Source organism: Manis pentadactyla, chromosome 5, assembly GCF_030020395.1.
Source record: "Manis pentadactyla isolate mManPen7 chromosome 5, mManPen7.hap1, whole genome shotgun sequence".
Classification (NCBI taxonomy): Eukaryota; Metazoa; Chordata; class Mammalia; order Pholidota; family Manidae; genus Manis; species Manis pentadactyla.
Genome location: NC_080023.1, coordinates 131,412,493 through 131,439,003, shown reverse-complemented (window position 1 = coordinate 131,439,003; position 26,511 = coordinate 131,412,493). Strand labels below are relative to the sequence as shown.

The 26,511-nt window shown below is 39.3% G+C and overlaps 1 protein-coding gene across 5 annotated transcripts in view; it reads right to left on the bottom strand.

The window, feature by feature from the left end:
* Positions 1-26,511, bottom strand: part of RALGAPA2 (Ral GTPase activating protein catalytic subunit alpha 2) — a 408,980-nt gene that overhangs the window by 301,338 nt on the left and 81,131 nt on the right. For all 5 annotated transcript variants that reach the window (XM_057502677.1, XM_057502678.1, XM_036892284.2 and 2 more), the window contains exon 4: positions 5,804-5,861. In XM_057502677.1, the coding sequence (XP_057358660.1) occupies positions 5,804-5,861 (58 nt within the window). The remainder of the gene's footprint in view (positions 1-5,803; positions 5,862-26,511) is intronic.

Here is a 26,511-nt window from a genome sequence, read left to right as displayed (position 1 = left end):
ATCAGACCTAAATGTGAAACATATAATTATAGAACTTCTAGAAGAAAACATAGATCTTTGTGATCTTGGGTTAGACAAAGATTCTTTAGGTGTGACACCAAAAATACAAGCCATGAAAGAAAATTTGATGAATTGGATTTTATCAAAATTAAAAACTACTGCTCTTTGAAGGACACTATTAAGCCAGAACTGAGGAGAAAATATCTCCAAGTCATATATTTGATAAAGCACTTAAATCTAGAATATGTAAAGAATTTTCAAAATTCAACATTAAGAAAACAAACGACTATTTAAAAAATACTCAAATATTAAAAACAGATTCAAACATACACTTTACCAAAGACAGATGGAAAACAGCACATGAAAAGATGCTCAAGATCATTCATCAAGATCATTAGAGAAATTAAAACCATAATAAAATATCACTACCACTAAAATAAAAAGACTGATTATATAAGTGTTGATGAAAATGCCAAACTGTTACACTGCTGGCGCGAATGTAAAATGGCAGAACCACTCTGAAAAACATTTGGGAGTTAATTTTATAACTCATAACTTTATGTGATTCCACCATTCCATTCTCAAGAAACAGAAAAACAGAACCACACAAAGACTTAGACATAAATGTTTATAGTAGCTTTGTCTGCAGTCACATACTGGAAACAACCTAGATGCCCATCAACAAGCAAATGGAAAAACAAACCATGGTACAAACATACAACAGAATACGTATTACTCAGAAATAAAAAGGAATGAATTATTTATATATGCACCAACACAGATGAATCTCAAATAAATAAACCATAACAAAAAAGAGTACACACTGCATGATTCTATTCCTGCAAGAAATAAGAAAGTCAAACTATAGTGACAAAAAGCAGACCAGTGGTTGCTTGGGGACTGATGGGTGAGGTGGGGAAGGGTGGGAAAGAGGCATGAGGAAACTTTTGGGAGTGATGGCTATATTCATAACCTTGATTTTAATAGTGATCACACAGGAATGTACCTATGTTGAACCATCAAATGTACATTTAAATAAGTACAGTTTGTTGTATGTCAGTTATAATTTTTTTAAAAAGACAAAAACAGATCAGGTAGTCTGGAAGTGAATGACTGAAAGATCAGGAGGATGGAGGTTGTGGTCATATGGAGGTCTGCATGATGACAAGCAAGTGTCCAGAAGATAAAGCCAGGGAGCCACAGAAGATGAGGGGGTCAAGGGGCTGATGGGTAACTTGACATGAGGGAAAAGGACTAGGAGAGAGAAAAGTCATTTTTTAAAAAGTAAAGTGAGCTAGAGATCCAAAGACAAAGCAGTAACAAGAAGGGACAGGTAGCATAGTCAAGAGACGTTTCCACAGACAGGTGGAGGGTAATGTCTGGAATTGGCCTCAGAGAAAAGAAAGATCATGATTTCACCCCCACACTCCTGAGGGAGACACAGGAACCTCAGAGAAAAGCCAAAGAGGTAAATGCAAGAGGCTGAGGCTATAGGGCTGTTGTGTAACCCAAGAAGAGGATTTCAGAGGGCAAAGCATAAAGAAGGAAAGAGGGTAAGAAGAAGTGCAGAGCAATGATGTTCAAAGCCCCTTAAAGAAGACCCCAGGATGATGCCAAGAGAGCTAAAGGGGCAGTAGGCCCAGCCATCCCCTAGTGGACACAGAAGCATACAGGGTCCCCAGATTTAGCTCACCTGGCTGAAATGTATCTAGGAAGCCCTAGTGTGAAGTTCATGGGGAGACCCAGTTCCCTCAGGAAAAGTGGGCTATGGTGTGTCCTGACTGTGAGGGACACAAGGAGGACTACCGAGGAGAGGGGTGAGCTTAGCAAACAGTAGAAATATGGAGAAATGAGGCTGCTCGGAGGTTGTGAGGCCACTAGACAGCCCAAGGTATAAAGCCAGGGACACTCATAAAAAGTCACAAACAAATCTTCAGTTTAATTATGGACTTGGTTTGTGTACTATGTATAAGAAAAACCTTCCTGAGCAAACTAGATTCAATAATGACTCATCCATATATAAATAAAAGTGAGGTATTCTACATGTGTGAATTTTCCACTGATTTAGGCCACTTCTTTAAGCCAAAGGGTTATTTTTAACATTTTTTATATAAAACATCTCTAGTACAAAATACATCCTTTCACTCACTCAGAAAACATTTATTGAGTACAGGTACAGCACTGCATACTGAATGGGGCAGGAAATCTGCTTTCTAGAGGCTCATGAGCAGTAAACTCTCTTAAAGTGAACACATGTATAACTTGAGTCCTGTACTGACAACACATGGGCACATTAAGGGGTTTGAGAGCCTGGCCTTGCACCAACTATCCCTGGTTTGCTGATGTGTCATTCTTTGTCACTTCCTCACTCCCTGTCAGTTCTCATTATTACAAAGAGATCAGGCTTCAAGGGCCTATCTTTATCAACTATTGATTTACTAGCCTAAAAATAATTCCAGGAAAAATATGATCAATAACTTTTTTCCATTTGTAATCAGTAATAGAAATTTGTAAGTTGTTGAGTCACAGGTTAGCATACATCACAGAGTTCATTAGTGTTGTGTCAACCACTTTACTAATCTTACTCTCTAAACATGACTTGAAGCAGTATCTCTAGATGCTTGGAATAATGAATCACTGTTCATTTAACACTGCAAACTTTAACAGTTGAAGTGCTTCTCCATTTACTTCAGCAAGGAACCAGCCTTAAAAGCCTTAAAGAAAAAATTACAGACTATTTTTTCCTTCTAAAAAGTTTTAAGAGAAATAGAATGTCTCTCTTTGCTACAGAAAAAACAAGATGATGGGATAAGAAACAGGTATCAATGTGGGAGTTGATCTTTCAAATATTTTTTTCTTCCTCAGGATAAAACATGGCAAGGCTATCTAGTAGGTTTGAGGGCTTTTAAGACTTGTAGAATATAGGAGTTGCTCTATTGTAGGTTTGTATGCTTAGTAATATCATCATCTGCAGTGTGGGGCAGGAAGCATACTAAATCAGTGGTATGTAAACCAAATTTCAAGGTTCTAACCCAATATTTCTGAGTACCTTGGCCACTACCAGCTGCAGATACATTTAACTAAGAAGGTTATACAACAGTATTCTTCCTATTGTGTGATGAATACTATATATCTAGAATTTTAAAAAACCTAAAATAAGGAGTATGAGAGTATGAGATGCCTAGAAAATCAGGCACTGACCAGTTAAAAGTTTCCTGCCTAGCCTTAGAGGTTCTAAAGAAGTCGAGGCCTATAAGGAGATACTTAAGGCATATTTCTTTCCTTTGAAATCTGATGTTTCTTTATGGTTTTTTAGTTTCTACAACTAATATGGACAAGACCTTGAGTGACAAATGGTAACAGTTTTAACAAATCCAAATAAACTGGGAGGAATGCAAGAGGCACAGTGAGGTAAGTAAAGGAGTGTGTAGAATACAAATCCACAATCCTTTACTGGCAATTTCAAAATCCAAAAAGCTATGAAAACTGAAGCTTTTTGGTGTCATTCTTTGGTGGACAGTACCTGACCTGATCTGAACTCATACGAGGGCAGGCAACAGCTGACTGACCTGAGGCTATTCTGGGTTTAGTTATTCCACTGCTGAGGAATACTCCCCTCTCAGGCTACAAAAATAATAACTCTTAGTGACAGGGTGCTGTCCAGTCCCCTGGAGAGGTCACACATGGACCTTAACATTGTACACCAATGCTCCACACTGCCATTCTAAAACCTGATAAATTCTAATTCCAAAGTTCATGTAGCCTGAAGATCATCACAACAGGTATGTGGACCCATGTAAACACCCATTCCTGCTCTGTACAATAAACATGCAAACACATACTTATCTGAAAAGAGCCTGTTTGTTTTTAAACATGATGTTAAGCATCAATAATAAGGATGATTTCATATGCAAATGCTCATACTTCAGCATCCTGAAACATGCCTATTTCTGACCATGTTAAAGAGCCAGCTTATTCTACACACTAGATAAACTAGACCAACAAACCCTGTCCGTGTGGTGGATCAGGAGACCTAGTACTCTGCAGTCCAATCCAGGAGGCATGTTCTCAGTAAAATTCTATTAAACTGGGTAAAAAGCAATTTTAACCTGCTCATGCGGCACTAGGCAGAATTAAAGTAATACCATATACTGCCTACTTGATGCATAAAGTTTCACAACTCAGATGGCCAATTAATTTTCACAAATAGTTCTAATAAGCTTATTCATGCTGAGGGGGACCTACTAGATTTCAGACGTTTTAAAGCACTATCTGAAGAATGTGAGTATGGTTTTCATACAAATGACATAAACAAAATTGAAGGATTAAACCTAGCATAGATAAAAAATACTGCATACAGTTATTATTCATTACCATGCATTCCTGCTATGCCAAGGAGCATCACAAATCCCCATGGTGTCTCTTTAGATTACACTTAGAACTTGATTTTTAAATTTTCACTTTAATTTAAATACACAAGATTAAAGCATCAATTAAGCAGAAATGCTACTGACAACACACTAAAATTAAAGGAAAACTTTGTGAGTTTGAAAGATTTAAAGACCAAGGCACTATCTCAAAATAACTATGCATTCAGGTCAGTAGATATATTTACTATATATTCTTTACTATCTTAAATTTATAACATATAACTTTAATTCAGCTCATGTAAGGGTAAGTTACATTTTTCACATAAATAATTTTAAATTAAATTAAAGATTCTGAATTTTGGAATATCCACTGAATGTGCCCTATTCTTTCTGGTTCCATGTCTTTTACATATTGACTGATTTCCCACTTAAAAAGCCCTTTCCACACTTTCTGCATTCATCTTTCAAAGGCTCAGATCAAAATTACCTCTCTCAAAGGCTTTCTCAATTCCTCTGAATAGTATTACTTAACTTTTCTTTTTTGTTACCATTACAGTTCTTTCATAGTGACAATTATACTGAAATTATCTCATCTAATCCCCTCTAGGCAATCAGCTTACACAAGGATGGTAAGATTTCTTTGTTTTTACCCCAAAACTTTGCACAAAAAGGTCTCTCCCTTAATAAATATTTGAATGAATGAATGATCAAATTGTTAAGATTCCATTATAAGGTTATGCTCTCCTCAAACAGGATCATCTGGTAAGGAAGAAAAATTACAGGAACTGCAGAGTCTTCTAAGGCAAAAGGACTAAACCAGATACTCTTTAAACGGAAGGAAGAATTCACAATCAATACCACAAATTACTCCATGTAAATACTAAATTGAGATAAGATGCTATTCAACATCAAGAGCTGGACAGAGGGCAGCCAAGGTAACTTGTTTTATTTCAAGTTCCTTCTTACTGCCACACACTAAAGCCTTCAAACAGAGTAACTCTGAGTCAGTGAGAAAGGCTTGAAGCTCGAGATATTTTTGTAAGGAAAAAATGTAAAATTACTTAAAAATACTTTGGAATGTTTCTCAAATTTTTTGTGTACAGGAATCCCCTGAGGCTCCTGTTAAAAATTCACACTGTGATTCTTCTGTAGGTCTGGCTGGGACCTGGGATTCTGCCTTTTCTAACCAGTTCTCAGGTGAGGCTGATGTGGCTGGTCCAGGACCTACACTTCAGGTAGCACTTTTAGAGCAAGAAATAAATAATATATGTATTCCTCCAAAGTCCAGGTTGGATTTGTCTTGGTTTTAATTATCATATCCTTGTTAATATTTCTTCTATAACCTGCCTTGATAGTGTTAATTATATAAAACATTAGTGAAAATTCAACTGGAAGAAATCCGAAGTACTTAAAAAAATTTTCATTGTTCTTACCTATACTCTGGTAATGCCATCGAAAGAAAATTCGCTCAGGTAGAAACTGCAGTATTTTCTATAAAATGAACAAAAAATTAGTAAGATATAAAGAGAAAATAAATTATAAATGAAAATACACATTTGCTTGCATTATAGGCTAAGACTATTTGCCATACACACACACACACACACACACACACACACACACACACACACACACACACACATATGTGTATATATGTTTCAGAAAAGAAAATAACAAAAACCACTTGTAGTAACATAAATCCTGCACTATATCCTGTACCATTATGGGATAGGTTTCTTTGCTTGCCCCAGGCAAGCTATCTTCCCTAAATGTTTTAGATTACTTTCCTAAGTTTCATTCCCCCAAAAGAAAAAAAGAAAAAAAAAAAGCTAAAATCATTTTGTCTTAATTATATCACAGCCATTGCTTGAGTATTAGAATAACTCCTCAAATGCAAGATTCCCCAGGTGTCTTCCTTTCTACTTTCCACTCCCATTTTCATCACAACCACTGAGCTCTGGTTGGGAAGAAAGACAAACAGCAGACAGGAGGAGACTGTAAGCAAATCAGTACAGTAACAAAAGGAAGCTGGTGGCAAGAATTTCTTGAAACTAACAGACAAAAATATGTTTTAGGATTATAGTTATGAACCATCACCCCACCCCAATTAGTAGATACACTAAAGAACAATTTATGATATACAAGAGAGTTTGGCTAACAAAGCAGCTTTTCCCCAAAAAACCTCCAAACCAATGAGAATGACTTTTTTCTTTCACTCTAGAACAAGTTTTGGCAAGCTATTTCTGGGTAATAAGATTGCTTGTACTTTACCTGCAACCACCTTTTTTAAAAATGCAGAGGTCCAAAAACTGGTCAAAATACATTTCTTGAAATATAGTATGTTCCTATTTTACTTGAAAATCCTCACTCTTGGTTTATCTAGCGTAATATTCTAACACTTTGAAAGATGAAGGTAAAAATGTATATTGAGATCTCCTGAATAAGTGTATTTTCAAACTGCAAGTAAACTGCCTCCTCCTTCCAAGCCAGCCTGGGGTTTTCTTAACTTTCCAACTGGGTCAGTAACACATGTAATTATTTCACTTGTTCTCACTTGGCCAAAGAGCAATGTGTAAGAATGTCTCCTGGAAAAAGGTGCCCCAGGTCAGCTTCAACCAATCACAGGGGTCTCTAGAGGGAGCAGGCTTTCCCTGAGCTTGGATGCACTTCCACCCACAGCCTAGCACAGATAGTGCCACCTCAACGTTTGGGTCTCACTGCAAACATCACCTCCTCAAGAAGCCTTTCTGTGCATTCCATCTAGAGGAGCTGGCTCTCCCCTCATGCCTCAGATGCTTTCTCTGGCACTAGTTCTGTCATCTTCATAGCCCTCATCACTGGTTGAAAGGACCTTGTCGTTTACTCATTTCAAGACAATATTCCTTCCCCAGACTACAAGGCCCATGAGAGCAGAAACACCTCTGCCTTGTCCACTGAAGGATCCCCAGCACCTAGAGCATACTTGGCACACAGTATGTGCTCAGTAAACACTGAGTAAAAGAATCTGGAATGATTCATACTTGTCAAGTTACAGATTTTATAGGTAATCCTGATGTTTGCTATGGTCCCACACTCATATTAATATAAAATGTACTTTCTCTTTCCTTAAATGTCATTGTCTTAACAATGATGTTTACATTAAAACACATCCAAATGTGTGGGCACTTTTTTAACCTTGAACTTAGTAAACAACACCCAAATAAAAAATAAGAGCTGTATAATTTAGAAGAACTTCCCAAGGTCTTATGAACGGAAAATATAAGTATACTTAGTTATAATATTTGTTATAAATTCTTCATACACACATCTACTCAGATGAAAATGTGATACACTCAAAGATTATTCCTGATTATATATATGAAAAGCAGTACACAGAGATGATGTGCTGACAATCACTAAAGTAAATTCTCTCCCATATTTCCACTTCAGACTTCCCCAGAATATGTTGGTGTGTTTTCTTTTTTCTTTTTTTTCTTTTGGTATCATTAATCTACAATTACAGAAAGAACATTGTTTACTAGGTTCCCCCCTTCACCAAGTCCCCCCCACAGATCCCTTCACAGTCACTGTCCATCTGCATAGTACGATGCTGTAAAATCACTACTTGTCTTCTCTGTGTTGCAAAGCCCTCCCCGTGCCCCCTACGCACTATACATGCTAATCGTAATGCCCCCTTTCTTTTTCCTCACCCTTATCCCTCCCTTCCCACCCATCGTCCCCAGTCCCTTTCCCTTTGGTAACTGTTAGTTCATTCTTGGGTTCTGTGATTCTGCTGCTGTTTGGTTCCTTCAGTTTTTCTTTGTTCTTATACTCCACATATGAGTGAAATCATTTGGTACTTGTCTTTCTCTGCCTGGCTTATTTCACTGAGCATAATATCCTCTAGCTCCATCCATGTTGTTGTGAATGGTAGGATTTGTTTTCTTCTTATGGCTGAGTAATATTCCATTGTGTATATGTACCACTTCTTCTTTATCCAATCATCTACTGATGGACATTTAGGTTGCTTCCATATCTTGGCTATTGTAAATAGTGCAGTGATAAACATAGGGGTGCATCTGTCTTTTTCAAACTGGAGTGCTGCATTCTTAGGGTAAATTCCTAGAAGTGGAATTCCTGGGTCAAATGGTATTTTTATTTTGAGCATTCTGAGGAACATCCATACTGCTTTCCACAATGGTTGAAATAATTTACATTCCCACCAGCAGTGTAGGAGGGTTCCCCTTTCTCCACAACCTCATCAACATTTGTTGTTCTCTGTCTTTTCGATGATGGCGATCCTTACTGGTGTGAGGTGATATCTCATTGTGGTTTTAATTTGCATTTCTCTAATGATTAGCGATGTGGAGCATCTTTTCATGTGCCTGTTGGCCATCTGGATTTCTTCTTTAGAGAACTGTCTATTTAGTTCCTCTGCCCATTTTTTAATGGATTATTTGCTTTTTGTTTGTTGAGGTGTGTGAGCTCTTTATATATTTTGGATGTCAATCCTTTATTGGATCTGTCATTTATGAATATATTCTCCCATACTGTAGGATACCTTTTTGTTCTATTGATGGTGTCCTTTGCTGTACAGAAGCCTTTTAGCTTGATATAGTCCTACTTGTTCATTTTTGCCTTTGTTTCCCTTGCCCAGGGAGATATGTTCATGAAGAAGTCACTCATGTTTATGTCCATGAGATTTTTGCCTATGTTTTTTTTCTAAGAGTTTTATGGTTTCAGGACTTACATTCAGGTCTTTGATCCATTTCGAATTTACTTTTGTGTATGGGGTTAGACAGTGATCCAGTATCATTCTCTTACATGTAGCTGTCCAGTTTTGCCAGCACCATCTGTTGAAGAGACTGTCCTTTCCCCATTGTAAGTCCATGGCTCCTTTATCATATATTAATTGTCCACATATGTTTGGGTTAATGTCTGGAGTCTCTATTCTGTTCCACTGGTCTGTGGCTCTGTTCTTGTGCCAGTACCAAATTGTCTTGATTGCTGTTGCTTTGTAGTAGAACTTGAAGTTGGGGAGCGAGATCCCCCCTACTTTATTCTTCCTTCTCAGAATTGCTTTGGTTATTCGGAGTCTTTGGTGTTTCCATATCAATTTTTGAACTATTTGTTCCAGTTCATTAAAGAATGCTCTTGGTAATGTGATAGGGATTGCATCGAATCTGTATATTGCTTTGGGCAGGATGGCCATATTGACGATATTGATTCTTCCCACCCAGGAGCATGAGATGAGTATCCATTTGTTAGTGTCCTCTTTAATTTCTCTTAAGAGTGTCTTGTAGTTTTCAGGGTATAGGTCTTTCACTTCCTTGGTTAGGTTTATTCCTAGGTATTTTATTCTTTTTGATGCTATTGTGAATGGAATTCTTTTCCGGATTTCTCTTTCTATTAGTTCATTGTTAGTGTATAGGAAAGCTACAGATTTCTGTGTGTTAATTTTGTATCCTGAAACTTTGCTGAATTCCGATAGTAGTTTTGCAGTGGAGTCGTTCCAGTTTTTTATGTACAATATCATGTCATCTGCAAATAGTGACAGTTTGAGTTCTTCTTTACCAATCTGGATTCTTTGTATTTCCTTGTTTTGTCTGATTGCCATGGCAAGGACCTCCAGTACTACGTTGAATAACAGTGGGGAGAGTGGGCATCCCTGTCCTGTTCCCGATCTCAGAGGAATAGCTTTCAGCCTCTCACTGTTCAGTATGATGTTAGCTGTGGGTTTATCATATATGGTCTTTATTATGTTGAGGTACTTCCCCCTCTATATCCATTTTGTTGAGAGTTTTTATCATGAACGGATGTTGAATTTTGTCGAATGCTTTTTCAGCATCTATGGAGATGATCATGTGGTTTTTGTCCTTCTTTTTGTTGATGTGGTGGATGATGTTGATGGATTTTCGAATGTTGTACCATCCTTGCATCCCTGGGATGAATCCCACTTGGTCATGGTGCATGATCCTCTTGATGTATTTTTGAATTCGGTTTGCTAATATTTTGTTAAGTATTTTTGCACCTATGTTCATCAGGGATATTGGTCTGTAGTTTTCTTTTTTGGTGGGGTCTTTGCCTGGTTTTGGTATTAGGGTGATGTTGGCTTCATAGAATGAGTTTGGGAGTATTCCCTCCTCTTCTATTTTTGGTAAACTTTAAGGAGAATGGGTATTATGTCTTCTCTGTATGTCTGATAAAATTCCGAGGTAAATCAATCTGGCTCAAGGGTTTTGTTCTTGAGTAGTTTTTTGATTACCAATTCATTTCGTTGCTGGTAATTGGTCTGTTTAGATTTTCTGTTTCTTCCTTGGTCAGTCTTGGAAGGTTGTGTTTTTCTAGGAAGTTGTCCATTTCTCTTAGGTTTTCCAGCTTGTTAGCATATAGGTTTTCATAGTATTCTCTAATAATTCTTTGTATTTCTGTGGGGTCCATCACGATTTTTCCTTTCTCATTTCTGATTCTGTTGATGTGTGTTGACTCTCTTTTTCCCTTAGTAAGTCTGGCTAGAGGCTTATCTATTCTGTTTATTTTCTCGAAGAACCAGCTCTTGGTTTCATTGATTTTTGCTATTGTTTTATTCTTCTCAATTTTATTTATTTCTTCTCTGATCTTTATTATGTCCCTCCGTCTGCTGACCTTAGGCCTCATTTGTTCTTCTTTTTCCAATTTCTATAATTGTGACATTAGACTATTCATTTGGGATTGTTCTTCCTTCTTTAAATATGCCTGGATTGCTATATACTTTCCTCTAAAGACTGCTTTTGCTGCGTCCCACAGAAGTTGGGGCTTTGTGTTGTTGTTGTCATTTGTTTCCATATATTGCTGGATCTCCATTTTAATTTGGTCGTTGATCCATTGATTATTTAGGAGCTTGTTGTTTAGCCTCCATGTGTTTGTGAGCCTTTTTGCTTTCTTTGTACAATTTATTTCTAGTTTTATACCTTTGTGGTCTGAAAAGTTGGTTGGTAGGATATCAATCTTTTTGAATTAACTGAGGCTCTTTCTGTGGCCTAGTATGTGGTCTATTCTGGAGAATGTTCCATGTGCACTTAAGAAGAATGTGTATCCTGTTGCTTTTGGATGTGGAGTTCTATAGATGTCTATTAGGTCCATCTGTTCTAGTGTGTTGTTCAGTGCCTCTGTGTCCTTACTTATTTTCTGTCTGGTGGATCTGTCCTTTGGAGTGAGTGGTGTGTTAAAGTCTCCCAAAATAAATGCATTGCATTCTATTTCCTCCTTTAATTCTGTTAGTGTTTGTTTCACATATATTGGTGCTCCTGTATTGGGTGCATATATTTTTATAATGGTTATATCCTCTTGTTGGACTGAGCCCTTTATCATTATGTAATGGCCTTCTTTATCTCTTGTTACTTTCTTTATTTTGAAGTCTGTTTTGTCTGATACTAGTATTGCAACACCTGCTTTTTTCTCTCTGTTGTTTGCATGAAATATCTTTCTCCATCCCTTTACTTTTAGTCTGTGCATGTCTTTGGGTTTGAGATGAGTCTCTTGTAAGCTGCATATAGATGGGTCTTGCTTTTTTATCCATTCTATTACTCTGTGTCTTTTGATTGGTGCATTCAGTCCATTTACATTTAGGGTGATTATTGAAAGGTATGTACTTATTGCCATTGTAGGCTTTAGATTCGTGGTTACCAAAGGTTCAAGGTTAGCTTGTTTACTACCTTACTGTCTGACTTAACTCGCTTGTTGAGCTGTTATAAACACAGTCTGATGATTATTTCTTTCCCTTGTTATTCCTCCTCCTCCATTCTTCATATGTTGGGTGTTTTGTTCTGTGCTCTTTTTAGGAGTGCTCCCATCTAGAGCAGTCCCTCTAAGATACCCTGTAGAGGTGGTTTGGTGGGAGGCAAATTCCCTCAACTTTTGCTTGTCTGGGAATTGTTTAATCCCTCCTTCATATTTAAATGATAATCGTGCTGGATACAGTATCCTTGGTTCAAGGCCTTCTGTTTCTTTGCATTAAATATATCATGCCATTCTCTTCTGGCCTGTAATGTTTCTGTTGAGAAGTCTGATGATAGCCTGATGGGGTTTCCTTTGTAGGTGACCTTTTTTCTCTCTCTGGCTGCCTTTAATCCTCTGTCCTTGCCCTTGATCTTTGCCATTTTAATTATTATGTGTCTTGGTGTTGTCCTCTTTGGGTCCCATCTCTTGGGAGTTCTGTGTGCCTCTGTAGTCTGAGCAACTATTTCCTCCTCCAGTTTGGGGAAGTTATCAGCAATTATTTCTTCAAAGGCACTTTCTGTCCCTTTTTCTCTCTCTTCTTCCTCTGGTACCCCTATAATGCAGATATTGTTCCTTTTGGATTGGTCACACAGTTCTCTTAATATTGTTTCATTCCTGGATATCCTTTTATTTCTCTCTGCGTCAGCTTCTATGTGTTGCTGTTCTCTGGTTTCTATTCCATCAATGGCCTCTTGCACCTTATCCATTCTGCTTATAAGTCCTTCCAGAGTTTGTTTCACCTCTGTAATCTCCTTCCGGACGTCTGTAATCTCCCTCTGGACATCTGTACTCTTCCACCGGACTTCATCCCTTAGCTCTTGCATATTTCTGTGCATCTCCGTCAGAATGTTTACGAGTTTTATTTTGAATTGTTTTTCAGGGAGACTGGTTAGGTCTGCCTCTGCAGATCCTTTCTCAGGTGTTGTTTGAACTATCTTGGACTGGACTAAATTTTTTTGCCTTTTCATGGTGATAGTGGTGGCTGTAGGCAGTTTGCGGGTGTGTCATCTGGGAGAAGAAATTCCTTTCCTGCTTGCTGGATGCCTTGCCCTTCTCCACTGCCTGCGATGGTTACCTGCACTCCTGGAGCAGCCACCGGATTAGTCCTCTAAGCTGCTGTGGGCGGGGTCTCCGTCAGAGCAGCACGGAGCCCTGTGGGGAGTGGCTGGCACGCCAGCTGTGCTCCTCTGTGCTAGGAGCACCCCTGCCAGGCAGCTTTGTGGCAGCAGTGGCCTTTGGGGCTGGCCCAGGCGGCTGTACATTGGGCTGGGATTCGGGTCAGCAGCTGGTAGCGTGCCTGCTCCCTCTGGCTCTGCTGCAGGTGTGCGCGGGGCTCTCTCATGCGGGCCTCTACTGGGCTCCTCTGGTTTCACTGCCATCGGTGTGCACGAGCCATGCCCAGGCTCTTCGGTTGTGCCACTGCAGGCTCGCACAAGCCTCTCTTGGTCCCGTCTGGTGCCGCTGGCGCACGGATCTGCTCCCGGTCCCTTCTGGTGCTGCCGTTCCCGGCACGCGCTGCCACTCTCCCGCTACTGGGCCGGTGTGTCGGGGTCCGAGCCAGTTGGAGGAATGACTGGCAGGCTGCTTAGTGCTGTGAGGGGCTTCAGAGCTGCACTGCCTCCCCGGGGTTTAGGGTGCCTAATTTTCCCCACGTTTCCCAGCTGCTGGCTATGTGTGCCGCAACAACTTCGTCCAGCTATGGGGTCCCTGTTTCTTTAAGACTTGCAGAAAGCACTCGCTTTTCTTTTGTCTTGGGGTGCCGGTTGCAGGGACCTGCCCACAGGTTTTGCTTTTCCATTTCTCTAATATCCCTGTGCACCTTGTGTCTGCATTCCGGGTGCGGATTTCTAGAGCTGGTTTTTTAGCAGTCCTGGGCTTTCACTCCCTCCCCATTCTGACTCCTTTCTTCCCGCCGGGTTTTGGGGTGGGGGAATGTTCAGGTCCCGCCTGGCCACGGCTTATATCTTACCCCCTTCATGTGATGATGAGTTCTCACAGATGTAGATGTATCCTGGCTGTTGTACCGCATCCACTGGTGTCTCTTTTAGGAATAGTTGTATTTATTGTATTATCATAAATATATATGTTTTGGGGAGGAGATTTCCACTAAACTACTCATGTTGCCATCTTCCCGTGATGGTGTGTTATCTTTTAAGCCCATAACTCTAAAGGGTATCTTATATCTTGTTATACTACATGATAATGCTGACATATACTCACGTTCACACACACACACAGACAAAATATAAGCATGCACATCAAATCCCATTTACTGAAAAATATCTACATACCAGCTACTAAGCCTGGATTTGAAATGCAGAAATAAAAATAAGTATGAATAAAATATTTAGTTCTTATTGCCCAGGACTTCATAATTAGTGGGCAAGAGAGACAGTAAAGAGAACATCATTCAGGAGAAAAAAAAGCACAAAGTGCTACAGAGGTGAGGGAGAAAACACCTCATCTAAGCAGGGGCTTCATGCACTGCTTCCTGGAAAAGAGGGTGCTTGAGCTGAGACTTACAGGACTAATTAAATTAGCCTAGTGGAGAACATAAACAGAAGGAAGGGCATATGTTAAGGCCAAGGGGCAAAGGCGGTTTGGTGCCTTAAAGGAAGAGCAGAAGCAAGAGGGTCAGTCCAGTTGGCTGGCAGGTGGGGGTGGAGGGGAGGAGATGGGACCACAGAGGCAGGTGAGGCCAGGGGTTATGTGGTGTCTAGGAGGAGTCTGGTGTCCCTGACCATGTTCCAGCTGGAGATGAATTTAAGATGGCTGAGAAGAGAGGCAGAGATATCAATGGAGAGGCAATGGTAGTATTCTGGATGAGGAATAAAATGGGCCTAGCCCAAGGTCAGCACGGTAAAGAGGAGAAGCATACAACAGCAGGTAAAATTGTCAAGTGGGAAGGTAGCATTACCAAGCTGTGGTAAATGGAAGGCTCAAGAATTACTCTCCAATGCTTAGTAGATGGCAATACTTTTATCTAAGATATCAGATCCAGAAGGAATCCCAACCGAAGCATGTCAAGTTTGGTTCTGGATATCCTGGAATCTGAGGTGTCAATGTACTTCTTAGTGGAGTGTTCTAGGCGATTGGATATATGGCACAAGTAGGATTTGGGTGGGAACAGGATATAGGCAGCAGCTGAGTATGTGCACATATGAGATCCCTCTGGGAGAGAGTTTAAAATGAGAGATGAAGTAAAACCCTAGAAATATCAGTGCACTGAAGCTATTCTAAGAGGTAAGGATGAAGAAGGTAGAGCAGAACTAGAGACAATTGTGTACAGGTCAAAGGAGAAACTTTGTTTTAATGATGTGAAATACTTTTGACTATTTATATGCACAGCTAGTTAGAAAAAGTTAAAGATGCAGGGAAATATGGGAAAGTTGATGCCATGTAACAAAGTGACTTTGGTATTGAATCAAGTGAGGTCAGTGTGTTCTGTTGTCTGGAGAACCCTCAGGCTTTGTCAGTCAGACATGACATGCTAGGCAGGACGGATCCATCAGTAAATTGTGTAGAGGCAAGAAACTCTTGAGGTAACACAATTAAATTTTCACCTTGCAACATATACCAACATGAATTGTAGAAAGATGACACACAAAAGGAGCTAAGTGTAAAATTTGAGTTATGTTTTAAGTTCCATTACATCAAAAAGGAATTAGAAGACATTAAAAAATAAGGTAGTTCTCTAAAGAATATTTTAATAAGAATCCATACAAGCATTGTCCCACCAACAGAATATAAGCCTGAATATCCCCATGAGCAGTAGAAGACAACACAGATAGGAGTGAGAGCCCAGAGGGCCATCTTCAGATCACAGAGAACATCACAAGCAAAGGGATTAGTGCAAGAATGCCCAGTGCTCTGGAACTAAGAATAAAGGTGAGGCACTCAGCAGTCAGGCCACTGCCAAGCCAGAAGGGGAACTAGGGAGCCCGGAATAAGTGTGATGTGGAGAAGGGCTAGGGGTCTCCAGACTGTGTGATGTGGAGAAGGGCTAGGGGTCTCCAGACTGAAGAGAGAAAGACGGCCTCCCTTTGCATCTAGGTTTTGTGATACTTTAACTCATACTTTGTCCATGGAAAAGTTACTGTAGAGGCTAGTTCACTATGTGTGGTAACAAACACCTAAGCACCATCGCCAGTGGAGTTCTCTGGGGAACGGGCACTGTGATGGAGTTAGGAGTGTCAAGGGTTTTTGGGGAGTAACACCTGTGAAAGAGAAATGAGGAGAAGGACTGGGCAGGGAACCTCAGAACACCACACAGGCTGATAAATCTTCATCAGTGCAGCAGAGCCCCACACCTGTTAGAGGAGCTCTGGTGACTGGGAGGGGCTAGGCCCCTGTAATACTGCCTCACTCAGCCAGTGCCTGGGGACCTCAATGAGAAGAGGGTGACCACAGGTGGCAAGATGAAGGCATTAACAGCAGGAGGCTGCCAGCTAACCCCACTCCTTGCAACCTGGCAGCAATTTATTTCTTGAAGGGGTGTGTGAGCAGCACATCTCTGTCTGCCACAATAATCTTCACATTATTAATTAGAATTCTCATCATATTAAGAGGCTAAAGTGCTAGGAGATGTGCATCCTAATTCAGTTTCTACTGGCCCTGTTTCTCATCAGTTGGCTGCTGCCTCATGTTGATGGAAGCCCGGGCCCACTGAGTCCTTCCCATACTTCCTCTGTCTTCTTCCACACAGTTCCCTTTTCATGAGCAAAAGGCACAGCACTGCCTCGGTGTCCTACTTTCTCATGCATTCTCCTCCAAGGGACCTGGCACACTAGCTACATTCCAGGATCATCATCTGACCCCATTTTGCCACATAATTTTAAAATGTCATATAGAAGATACTAAGACAATTACTCTGAAGACAGGATAGATCTTATCTTTGACTAGATGAATGCCTGGCATGCCCACTGTTCTTCTGATGTTTAGTCAGGAAATCAATTTGGCACTGAATCATGCTTTTCAGCTTTCCAAAACATTTATCAGTCTTCTTGATTTAGGTTTCTTTTCTTAGTATGCAACAGAGAAAGATGTTTTTAAATATTAAGAAAAATAAAGAATAAGTAAGATGATGTGTATCTAGTTGCTGGATATTGTCAGTTGGCCACAAATAGTCTCCAAGCTTGTTCTGAGTTCAGGCCTGCCTGTCATCATCATCACTTCTGTATAAAAGTTTTCAGGTTACAAAATGGAAGGTCTTAAAGGCCCTCAAAAATAAACTAAATAAGGTTTGGATATGAAACACCATGCCCAATGTCTGAGCTACTAAGACTATTCCAAATGGACACAATCTTATATAAAAACTCAAAGGCTCACCCACACTGACACTTTTTTTGCATCCAGATGCTGCAAGGGCCAATTTTATACATTAAAACGTCTATGAAGTCAATAAAAGTAAAGCCCCATACAACCATCTGTGTCTAAATGCTAAGCCTGTCCCTCCAAAAGTCCCAGGTGAAACCTACCTTTAAGGTCACAAATACAGTATGGCATTTCTACTGCAGCCGATATTCTAAGCTACACTACTGTGACTGCCACATAAACTATTGATATCTTGTTTGTGGTTTCACTGGAGAGTAAAATTAAAAAAATTTCAGGAAAGCCACACAGAGTGAATAAATTTTACTTCTCTAAAAAAACACATGGCTCTGTTTAATGCTCAGTGCTCAGCTGCATCTATATGATAATCCATTACAGCACACTCAAAATCAAAATTAGGTATTACTACTGATCAGCACATCAGGGAGTCTGTCATTCTTTAAACTGATTATCCATAGCTCTTTCTTCTTTAGAACCTACTGCATGACCACGAATAATATGAAATGTAAGCCAGAGTTTATACAAGATGCTGTAGTGTACTTTAAAACTGCTGATCTTCATTTAATTTGTATGGGAAACCTTTTTATTTTTTTCAAATTATTACCCGGTGATTTTAACATATCCCAGTAGATCACACTTGATTGCAATTCCACTTCGAATGGTAGGGCAGTGAAGAATGAGGAAAATACTACATACTGACTCACGTTAAGTTAACCTAATAAAACAATGACCAACTAAGCCTGTTATGTCCAAAAGCACAGAACATGGGAAGCACCCCTCCTCGAAACCAGCTTCAGGACACAAGGGTGCTGGTAAAGGAAATAGAAAGGAACAAAATAGAAAGTCGCTTAAAAGAACAGAAGTCCTAGTTACTTGACCTTTGAGTAATAAATGTTCAGAACACTTACGATGAGAGCTGGTTAGGTTTAAAGGAGACATCCCATGAATGCCTGTGCCACAAAGACAGCTGGATTCCAGAAGGACCCATGTAAGTAGGAGCCTGTAGCATGGATGCTGCCCAGGAGGCTTAAAAAGAGGGCACCTTGTTCTTCACCTGACTTGACTTTCTGACATGGACAAAATATTGTCATTGAACTCTGAGTATCAACACTTGTTTGGAACCTTAAGATGTGAGAGAAATAGAGCTAAAGTAAGGAACTACATAATCTTAAAAATAAGATGACTACATTTTTAGCTGAAAAAGTGATGCTTTTCTTCTTATACTGACAATCCCTTCCAGTACAATACACTGTCTGTCTACTCACCAGTCACACCATTATTGAGCAGGAGAGCACAGCTCCATCTTCTCACATCCTTTTCAGTCTATATGACCAAACTCAAACATCAGCTCTTAAAACATCACCTCTTGAGAACGGCCCACTTCAACCATGCCTCTTACCACACCGTTCACCAGCATGTTTCTCAGTGAGACAGGCACAGGCCCACTCCACCATTAGATGGACCCCCACCATGAAGCAAAACATACCTAGATACGCAGCAAAGGCAGAGACCATCCAAAGGAGAAACAGAAATTCCTCCTTCTGAAATACATTTGCTGAAAGAATAGTGTCAATTTTTAGAATTTCTGATTCATATTCTTAAAAGATCCAAGAAAACAATGAATCTTTTTTTAAGATCTGGGAAAATAAAGGATGCAGACGCACAAATACATAACATTCTGAAATCAGAACCTATTACATGGAGATGAAAAACACAGAAAGCCTTAGGGAGTTTGACCACAGAGCCCCACTGTAACCCTGCATTGGGACACTACACATCACAAGGCTTTCATAGAAGAAATAAATTGAACACTGATACATAGCATGTTTGAAACTGTAAATTCATTATGTAATTTAAATTCTACACAAATCTAAAAAGAGAAAGTAGGCTATCCACAAAGGAACACAAATCAGGCTGAAACTCAATCTTCCTGCAACATTAAGCTCCAGAAGACCGTGTGTCAACAGCTTGTCAGAGACCAAGGCAAGTAGACTGGGCACCAGAATACAAACACACATGCAGAACGGAAGTCCCAAACTGGACCTGGCTGTCTACATAAGAATCGAGTATGTGATAAGAGAAGCTAGAGTAAACAATAGCTGCTCTGAAAAGCAAACAAATTTCAGAGTTTTGGGGAAAAAAATTATGACTTGAAAATTAAACAGCCAGCTATACATGTTTGAAGTTAAAAGGTATTTTACAGCTGGAAATATAGCAGCCACATTCTTCTCTTCCTCAAAATACTAGGTGATTCATATTCCAGCAAATTCATCATCCAGGCCTATCATCATCACTTCTGGGTAAAAGTTAACAAACAAATTAATTAAACAATCAAAAACAGATTAATTAAACAATTCAAAAACAAGGGTACAAAGGTATGAACACTGTGACAATGAGTTATTTATATAACTGGAGTTAATATGATTATAAAAAATGGAGTCAATCATCAAAATGATTAACAAAAGAGAAATAACATTGTAAAATATATTATAATAAAATAATCTGAATATAAAATGCTTAAACTAGCTGAAAAGTGAGAAGTATAAAAACATACCTGGGGTTAAAGTAAAAGCATAGGCTATCATTAAATACTGCTTTATTCTTGATATGGATAAGAAGAAAAAAAGTTCAAATAGTATTTTGTTAATTTAAAGATAACTTTGGAAAGATAGGAAATATGAAGTATATCTTCCAAATCACAAATCATAGTCCACAAAATGAAAGTCAGTGTACTCTCCCCCAAAAAACAAAAGTAGAAAACCCAAAAATGTTGATTATCATGAAAAAAAGAAGTAATAAATGCAAATAGGGTAAATTCCCCTACCAAGATCAAGTCAGTCAGGCTTTCAAATACAGAAGGATTAACAATGAAATACAGAAAATGATGTATTGGGTGTGCATGGGCACAGACACATGGCAAAGCAATGTTAGTATCAAGAGAAAAGGTCTTAAGGAAGAAACAGGAATCATTTCAAATAGATTAAAAATGTAATTTATCATTTACCTGCAAAACTCATGGACAATCAATAAGAGCAGGAAAACAAAACAAAAACAAAAATATGAAAATAAAGTAAATACAGAAACTAAGGGGGAAATACATTTATAATGGCAGGTTTTAACTCACTCTATCCTTGACAGAAAAAACAGGCCACATAGTACAAAACAGCACATTTGAATATATTAAGACTGGTTAATAAAAATATGTAGAGAGAGAAAATTTCACTTCACAGATTCTAACATTCATGGAACATTAAGCCATGTGAATAACAACTCTCAAAGTAGGAGTTACACAGGTCACAAGCAAACTTAACTGAAGTCCACCACTGAAAGTTTAAACTAAACAATGCTCAACTACTTGGGAGATTTAAAAACTCTTGTGAGCCAACTCAAGTTGAAAAAACAAAACAAAACTACAATTACAGATGAAAAATTATCAACAGTGTGAATGCTGTATAACAAATATTGGTCAAAGCAATAGTATAGACTTCAGTTTCCTAAAATACAAAAATTAAACAACACTAAGTTATAAATTCAAAAAGTTGAAAAAAGGTGATTTTAAATAAAGAAATCAATAAAAATAAAAGCAAAGAAATTTTTATAACAATGAAATCATCTTCAAGTATTGCAAATCACTAAGCTATAGATAGGGATTTGATCGGTAACAGTGTAGGTAATTAAATATCCTCTGACCCAACCATGTATCTGATTCATTAATAAATATTGTTATCAGGTGTCCCTTTGGGGGCAGATGCCATGTGAGGGATCAGAGAAAAAAAGGAACAGGACACTGTTCCTACTCTAAAAGCTGCAGCACAAGGCAGGAAAGTAGGAGCATCAGGAATGTCAGTACTGCACACGGACGTTAGCACAGACAAGGCACACTTCCAAAGGGAGACCAGCTTTGAAATGAATCCTGAAGGACACATAGAAATGAGCCTGGCAGGGAAAACGTTTTAGGCAGGTTACGCAGTAGCCAGACAGCAACACAGAGCCCTGCTGCTTCGTCTGGGGCCTTCCAAAGGCTGCCAGCAGGAGCAGAAGTAAGATGGGTGACATGGGATGGAAAGGGAGGCAGAGGCTGGATCAGGAATGGCCTTGAACACCTTGCAGAGGAGTTCAACCTTTGTCCTAAAGGTCAAGGAAATCAGCATCACTTTACATAGCATGCCAGGTGGGTAAGGGAGATAGAGGGGCTGAATATCAGAGACCAAAAGACTAGTTAGCAGGATATTCCAGTGGGGCTCTGGACAAAGGGTGAGGTGGTAGGCAGAAAAGGTATCCAAGAGCACCAGCATGAGATATATAGACCATGGCATGAAGAAAAGCACTATCAATACTGATCAAAATATATACAGACAGGAAACCATTTTTATTCAGCACTTACAATGCAATATTCAAAAACTGGGAAGCCTAAGCACTTGACAGATTGTAAGTGGTTATTTTTTCACTTTGCAAAGGTCCAATCTCTTTTTTAAAGAAAATTGCACTAGACTCTTCACTTTTAATGAGAGGCCTTCACAAATCCCCAAATTAGTAGCCTATAATTCTCCTGACTCAATGTGGTTTTGCCCTGAATAAAGCACTCACTGATACAGATCCCAGAGGAGACTTTTCATGCAAGGAATCTGACATGGGAGATTAGTCACAACCGAATCTGCCACGCTCTTCTTCATTGCATGCAAACTTGTCTTTTCTGGCGAAAAACTGCATTTTTCAGATCTCTTCAGTTTGGGTACCAGCACAACCAGTTGGCTGTCTTTTCTGTGCCATTTTTCACAAAACAAAACATAACAACATTTCCAGGGAGTTTCCAGGTAAGTGATGAGTACAGAAATAACAAAGCCCCAATAAGATGCTGCCATGTGGTTCCCACCATCCCAGAAACTTGGAGGATTTTACTGCTTGCCTCAGCACAATTAGAAAATATCACAGACCTGCAATCAGCTCAGTATGAGCCACTGGCCAAATTCTCTCTCTGAAGCCTAAGTCAGCCCTGGAGCAGCTGGTATACCTAAAAAAACGTTTCAAGCCAGAATCCTCCCCTCTAACCGGTCCGGTGTCACAAGCACATAAAACACTAGGTGTCACTCTGCAACAGCTACCTCACTACACAGCCAAACAAAAGCCATAGAAAGTTTACAACATAGCAATACTTGTAAAACTATTTCCTAAATTGGCTAAAAAAAAAAACACCAACTCATCCAAATTGTGTTAACACATTAATTCCAATCAATTTAAAGAACGAGAAAAGGCTCTACATAATTTCTGCTGTTCTAACAATAAATATAATATACTCAAGTTTCACTGTCAATTTTCCATATATTTAGCCCTGCATCTGCTCTCCAAGTGTTCTTGGAAGCCTTTGGTAGCGCTGCCTTCCAGAGGACCTGCTCCCAAGGTGTCAGTTACCCGTGAGTCGTGGGGCGCACTACATGAGACGGGCCAGCAGGCCAGGAAGCTCAGGGCACCTGAGCTGTGACAGATAATCACAAGAATGTAATTTCAGACTTCCACAAACACCTTATCTAAAGTTTCCCTTCCCCAAGGTAAACCGAGTACTTCAGTATATCCTGTTGGTTCAATTGCAAGTTTCTCACCTTTAAGTCTACAGACATAAGGAAAACTATAGCCTTAAATATTAAACTTGAAAATGGCTCTTTTCAACTCACTTATAGTCTAATTCAAATTCTTAATGGGCTGTAATAAGATGACCAAATTTTAACCACAAACACTATCCTCAAAGAACCTCCAGAAAGGACTAGATGTTTATATTCTGTTTCCATCTTCCTGTTTACAGATCATACACATTTCATGATCACAGACGGACACCAAAAAAGCCACGTGCTCTAGAATAAAGTCCTGGGTCCTGTGTTTCATTTCCCCAGTTTCCAGCATAGGGCACAGCACCACGGTGTGATTACTAAGCTAACATGCGAGGCAAGTGAAGGGGCCTGACTGGCCACCGAGCCCTCTGTTGATCCCCACAAAATGAGTTTCAGGGGATATTACAGCAGATCACAGTTGTCACAGTCTTGAGTTGTTCCCAACCAAGGGCTCAGCATCAATAAAAACAAGAATGACTGTTATAAAGAAAGCCAGACAATCACACAATTCTATTATCACTTAAAATATGAACAACATAATTAAAAATTTCCCTCTTGTCAAACAGGTGACCCAATGTTCTGATAATGATCACCAGTGGCAGTGACTTTACTTGCGAACCGGAACTCAGGCTGACGTTGGGGATGGGAGACGGGTGTCTCTCTCTGCTCAGTTCTTTTTAAAACGTTTTCCAGGAAATTTGAACTAACATTGGATTTCCCTCAGTGCAGTCAGTCATTGATTTACAATTATGGCAGTGACCCAGAAGCTGCATTCACAATTGGAATCATTCTTCTTCTTCTTTTTTTTTTTTGGCATCATTAATTGGCAATTACATGAGGAACATTATGTTCACTAGACACCCCTCATGACCAAGCCCCCAAACATGCCCCATTACAGTCTCTGTCCATCAGCATAGTAAGATACTATAGAGTCACTACTTGTCTTCTCTGTGTTGTACAGCCCTCCCCGTGCCCTCCCCCTAATTATACATGCTGATCATAATACACACTTTCTTTTTCTCCCCACCTTTTCCCTCCCTTCCCACCCATACTCCCCAGGCCCTTCCTCTCTGTTAACTGTTAGACCATTCTTGGGTTTTGTAAGTCTGCTGCTGTTTGGCTCCCTCAGTTTTTTCTTTGTTTTTATACTCCACATATGAGTGAAATCATTTGGTACTTCTCTTTACCTGCCTCGCTTATTTCACTGAGCATAATACCTTCTAGCTCCATTCATGTTCTTGCAAATGGTAGGATTTGTTTTCTTCTTATGCCTGAATAATATTCCATTGTGTATATGTACCACATCTTCTTTATCCATTCATCTACTGATGGACACTTAGGTTGCTTCCATTTCATGGCTATTGTAAATAGTGCTGTGACAAAAATAGGGGTGCATATGTCTTTTTCAAACTGGGCTGCTGCATTCTTAGGGTAAATTCCTATACGTGGAATTCCTGGGTCAAATGGTATTTCTATTTTGAGCGTTTTGAGGAACCTCCATACTGCTTTCCACAATGGCTGAACTAATCTACATCCCCACTAGCAGTGTAGGAGGGTTCCCCTTTCTCCACAACCTCGCCAACATTTGTTGTTTGTCTTTTGGATGGGGATGATCCTTACTGGTGTGATGTGATATCTCATTGTGGTTTCAATTTGCATTTCTCTGATGACTAGCGATGTGGAGCATCTTTTCATGTGTCTGTTGGCCATCTAAATTTATTCTTTGGAGAACTGTCTGTTCAGGTCCTCTGACCATTTTTTTATTGGATTATTTGCTTAAAGTTTGTTGAGGTGTGTGAGCTCTTTATATACTTTGGATGTTAACACTTTACTGGATCTACCATTTATGAATATATTCTCCCATATTGTAGGATGCCTTTTTGTTCTATTGGTGGTGTCTTTTGCCGTACAGAAGCTTTTCAGCTTGATATAGTCTCACTTGTTCATTTTTGCTTTTCTTTCCCTTGCCTGGGGAGATATGTTCATGAAGAAGTCACTCATGTTTATGTCCAAGAGATTTTTGCCTATGCTTTTTTCTATGAGATTTATGGTTTCATGACTTACATTCAGGTCTTTGATCCATTTTGAATTTACTTTTGTGTATGGGGTTAGACAATGATCCAGTTTCATTCTCTTACATGTAGCTGTCCAGTTTTGCCAACACCAACTGTTGAAGAGGCTATCATTTCCCCATTGTATGTCATGGCTCCTTTATTGTATATTAATTGACCACATATATTTGGGTTAATATCTGGACTCTCTATCCTGTTCCACTGGTCTGTGGGCCTGTTCTTGTGCCAGTACCAAATTGTCTTGATTACTATGGCTTTGTAGTAGAGTTTGAAGTGGGGAAGCGAGATCCCCCCTGCTTTATTCTTCCTTCTCAGGATTGCTTTGGCTATTCGGGGTCTTTTGTGATTCCATATGAATTTTAAAACTATTTGTTCCAGTTCATTGAAGAATGCTGTTGGTATTTTGATAGGGATTGCATTGAATCTGTAGATTGCTTTAGGCAGGGGGCCATTTTGACAATATTAATTCTTCCTAGCCAAGAGCATGGGATGGGTTTCCATTTGTTAGTGTCCTCTTTAATTTCTCTTAAGAGTGTCTTGTAATTTTCAGGGTATAGGTCTTTCACTTCATTGGTTAGGTTTACTCCTAGGTATTTTATTCTTTTTGATGCAATTGTGAATGGAATTGTTTTCCTGATTTCTCTTTCTGCCAGTTCATCGTTGGTGTATAGGAAAGCAACAGATTTCTGTGTATTAATTTTGTATCCTGCAACTTTGCTGAACTCAGATATTAGTTCTAGTAGTTTTGGAGTGGAGTCTTTAGGGTTTTTTATGTACAATATCATGTCATCTGCAAATAGTGAAAGTTTGACTTCCTCTTTACCAATCTGGATGCCTTGTATTTTTTGTTTTGTCTGATTGCCATGGCTAGGACCTCCAGTACTATACTGAACAGCAGTGGGGAGAGTGGGCATCCCTGTCTTGTTCCCAATCTTACAGGAAAGGCTTTCAGCTTCTCGCTGTTAAGTATGATGTTGGCTGTGGGTCTGTCATATATGGCCTTTATTATGTGGAGGTACTTGCCCTCTATACTCATTTTCTTGAGAGTTTTTATCATGAATGGACGTTGAATTTTGTTGAATGCTTTTTCAGCATCTATGGAGATGATCATGTGGTTTTTGTCCTTCTTTTTGTTGATGTGGTGGATGATGTTGATGGATTTTCGAATGATTAACATCCTAGCATCCCTGAGATGAATCCCACTTGATCATGGTGTATGATCTTCTTGATGTATTTTTGAATTCAGTTTGCTAATATTTTGTTGAGTATTTTTGCATCTATGTTCATCAGGGATATTGCTCTGTAATTTTCTTTTTTTGTTGTGTCTTTGCCTGGTTTTGGTATTACAGTGATGCTGGCTTCAAAGAATGAGTTTGGAAGTATTCCCTCCTCTTCTAT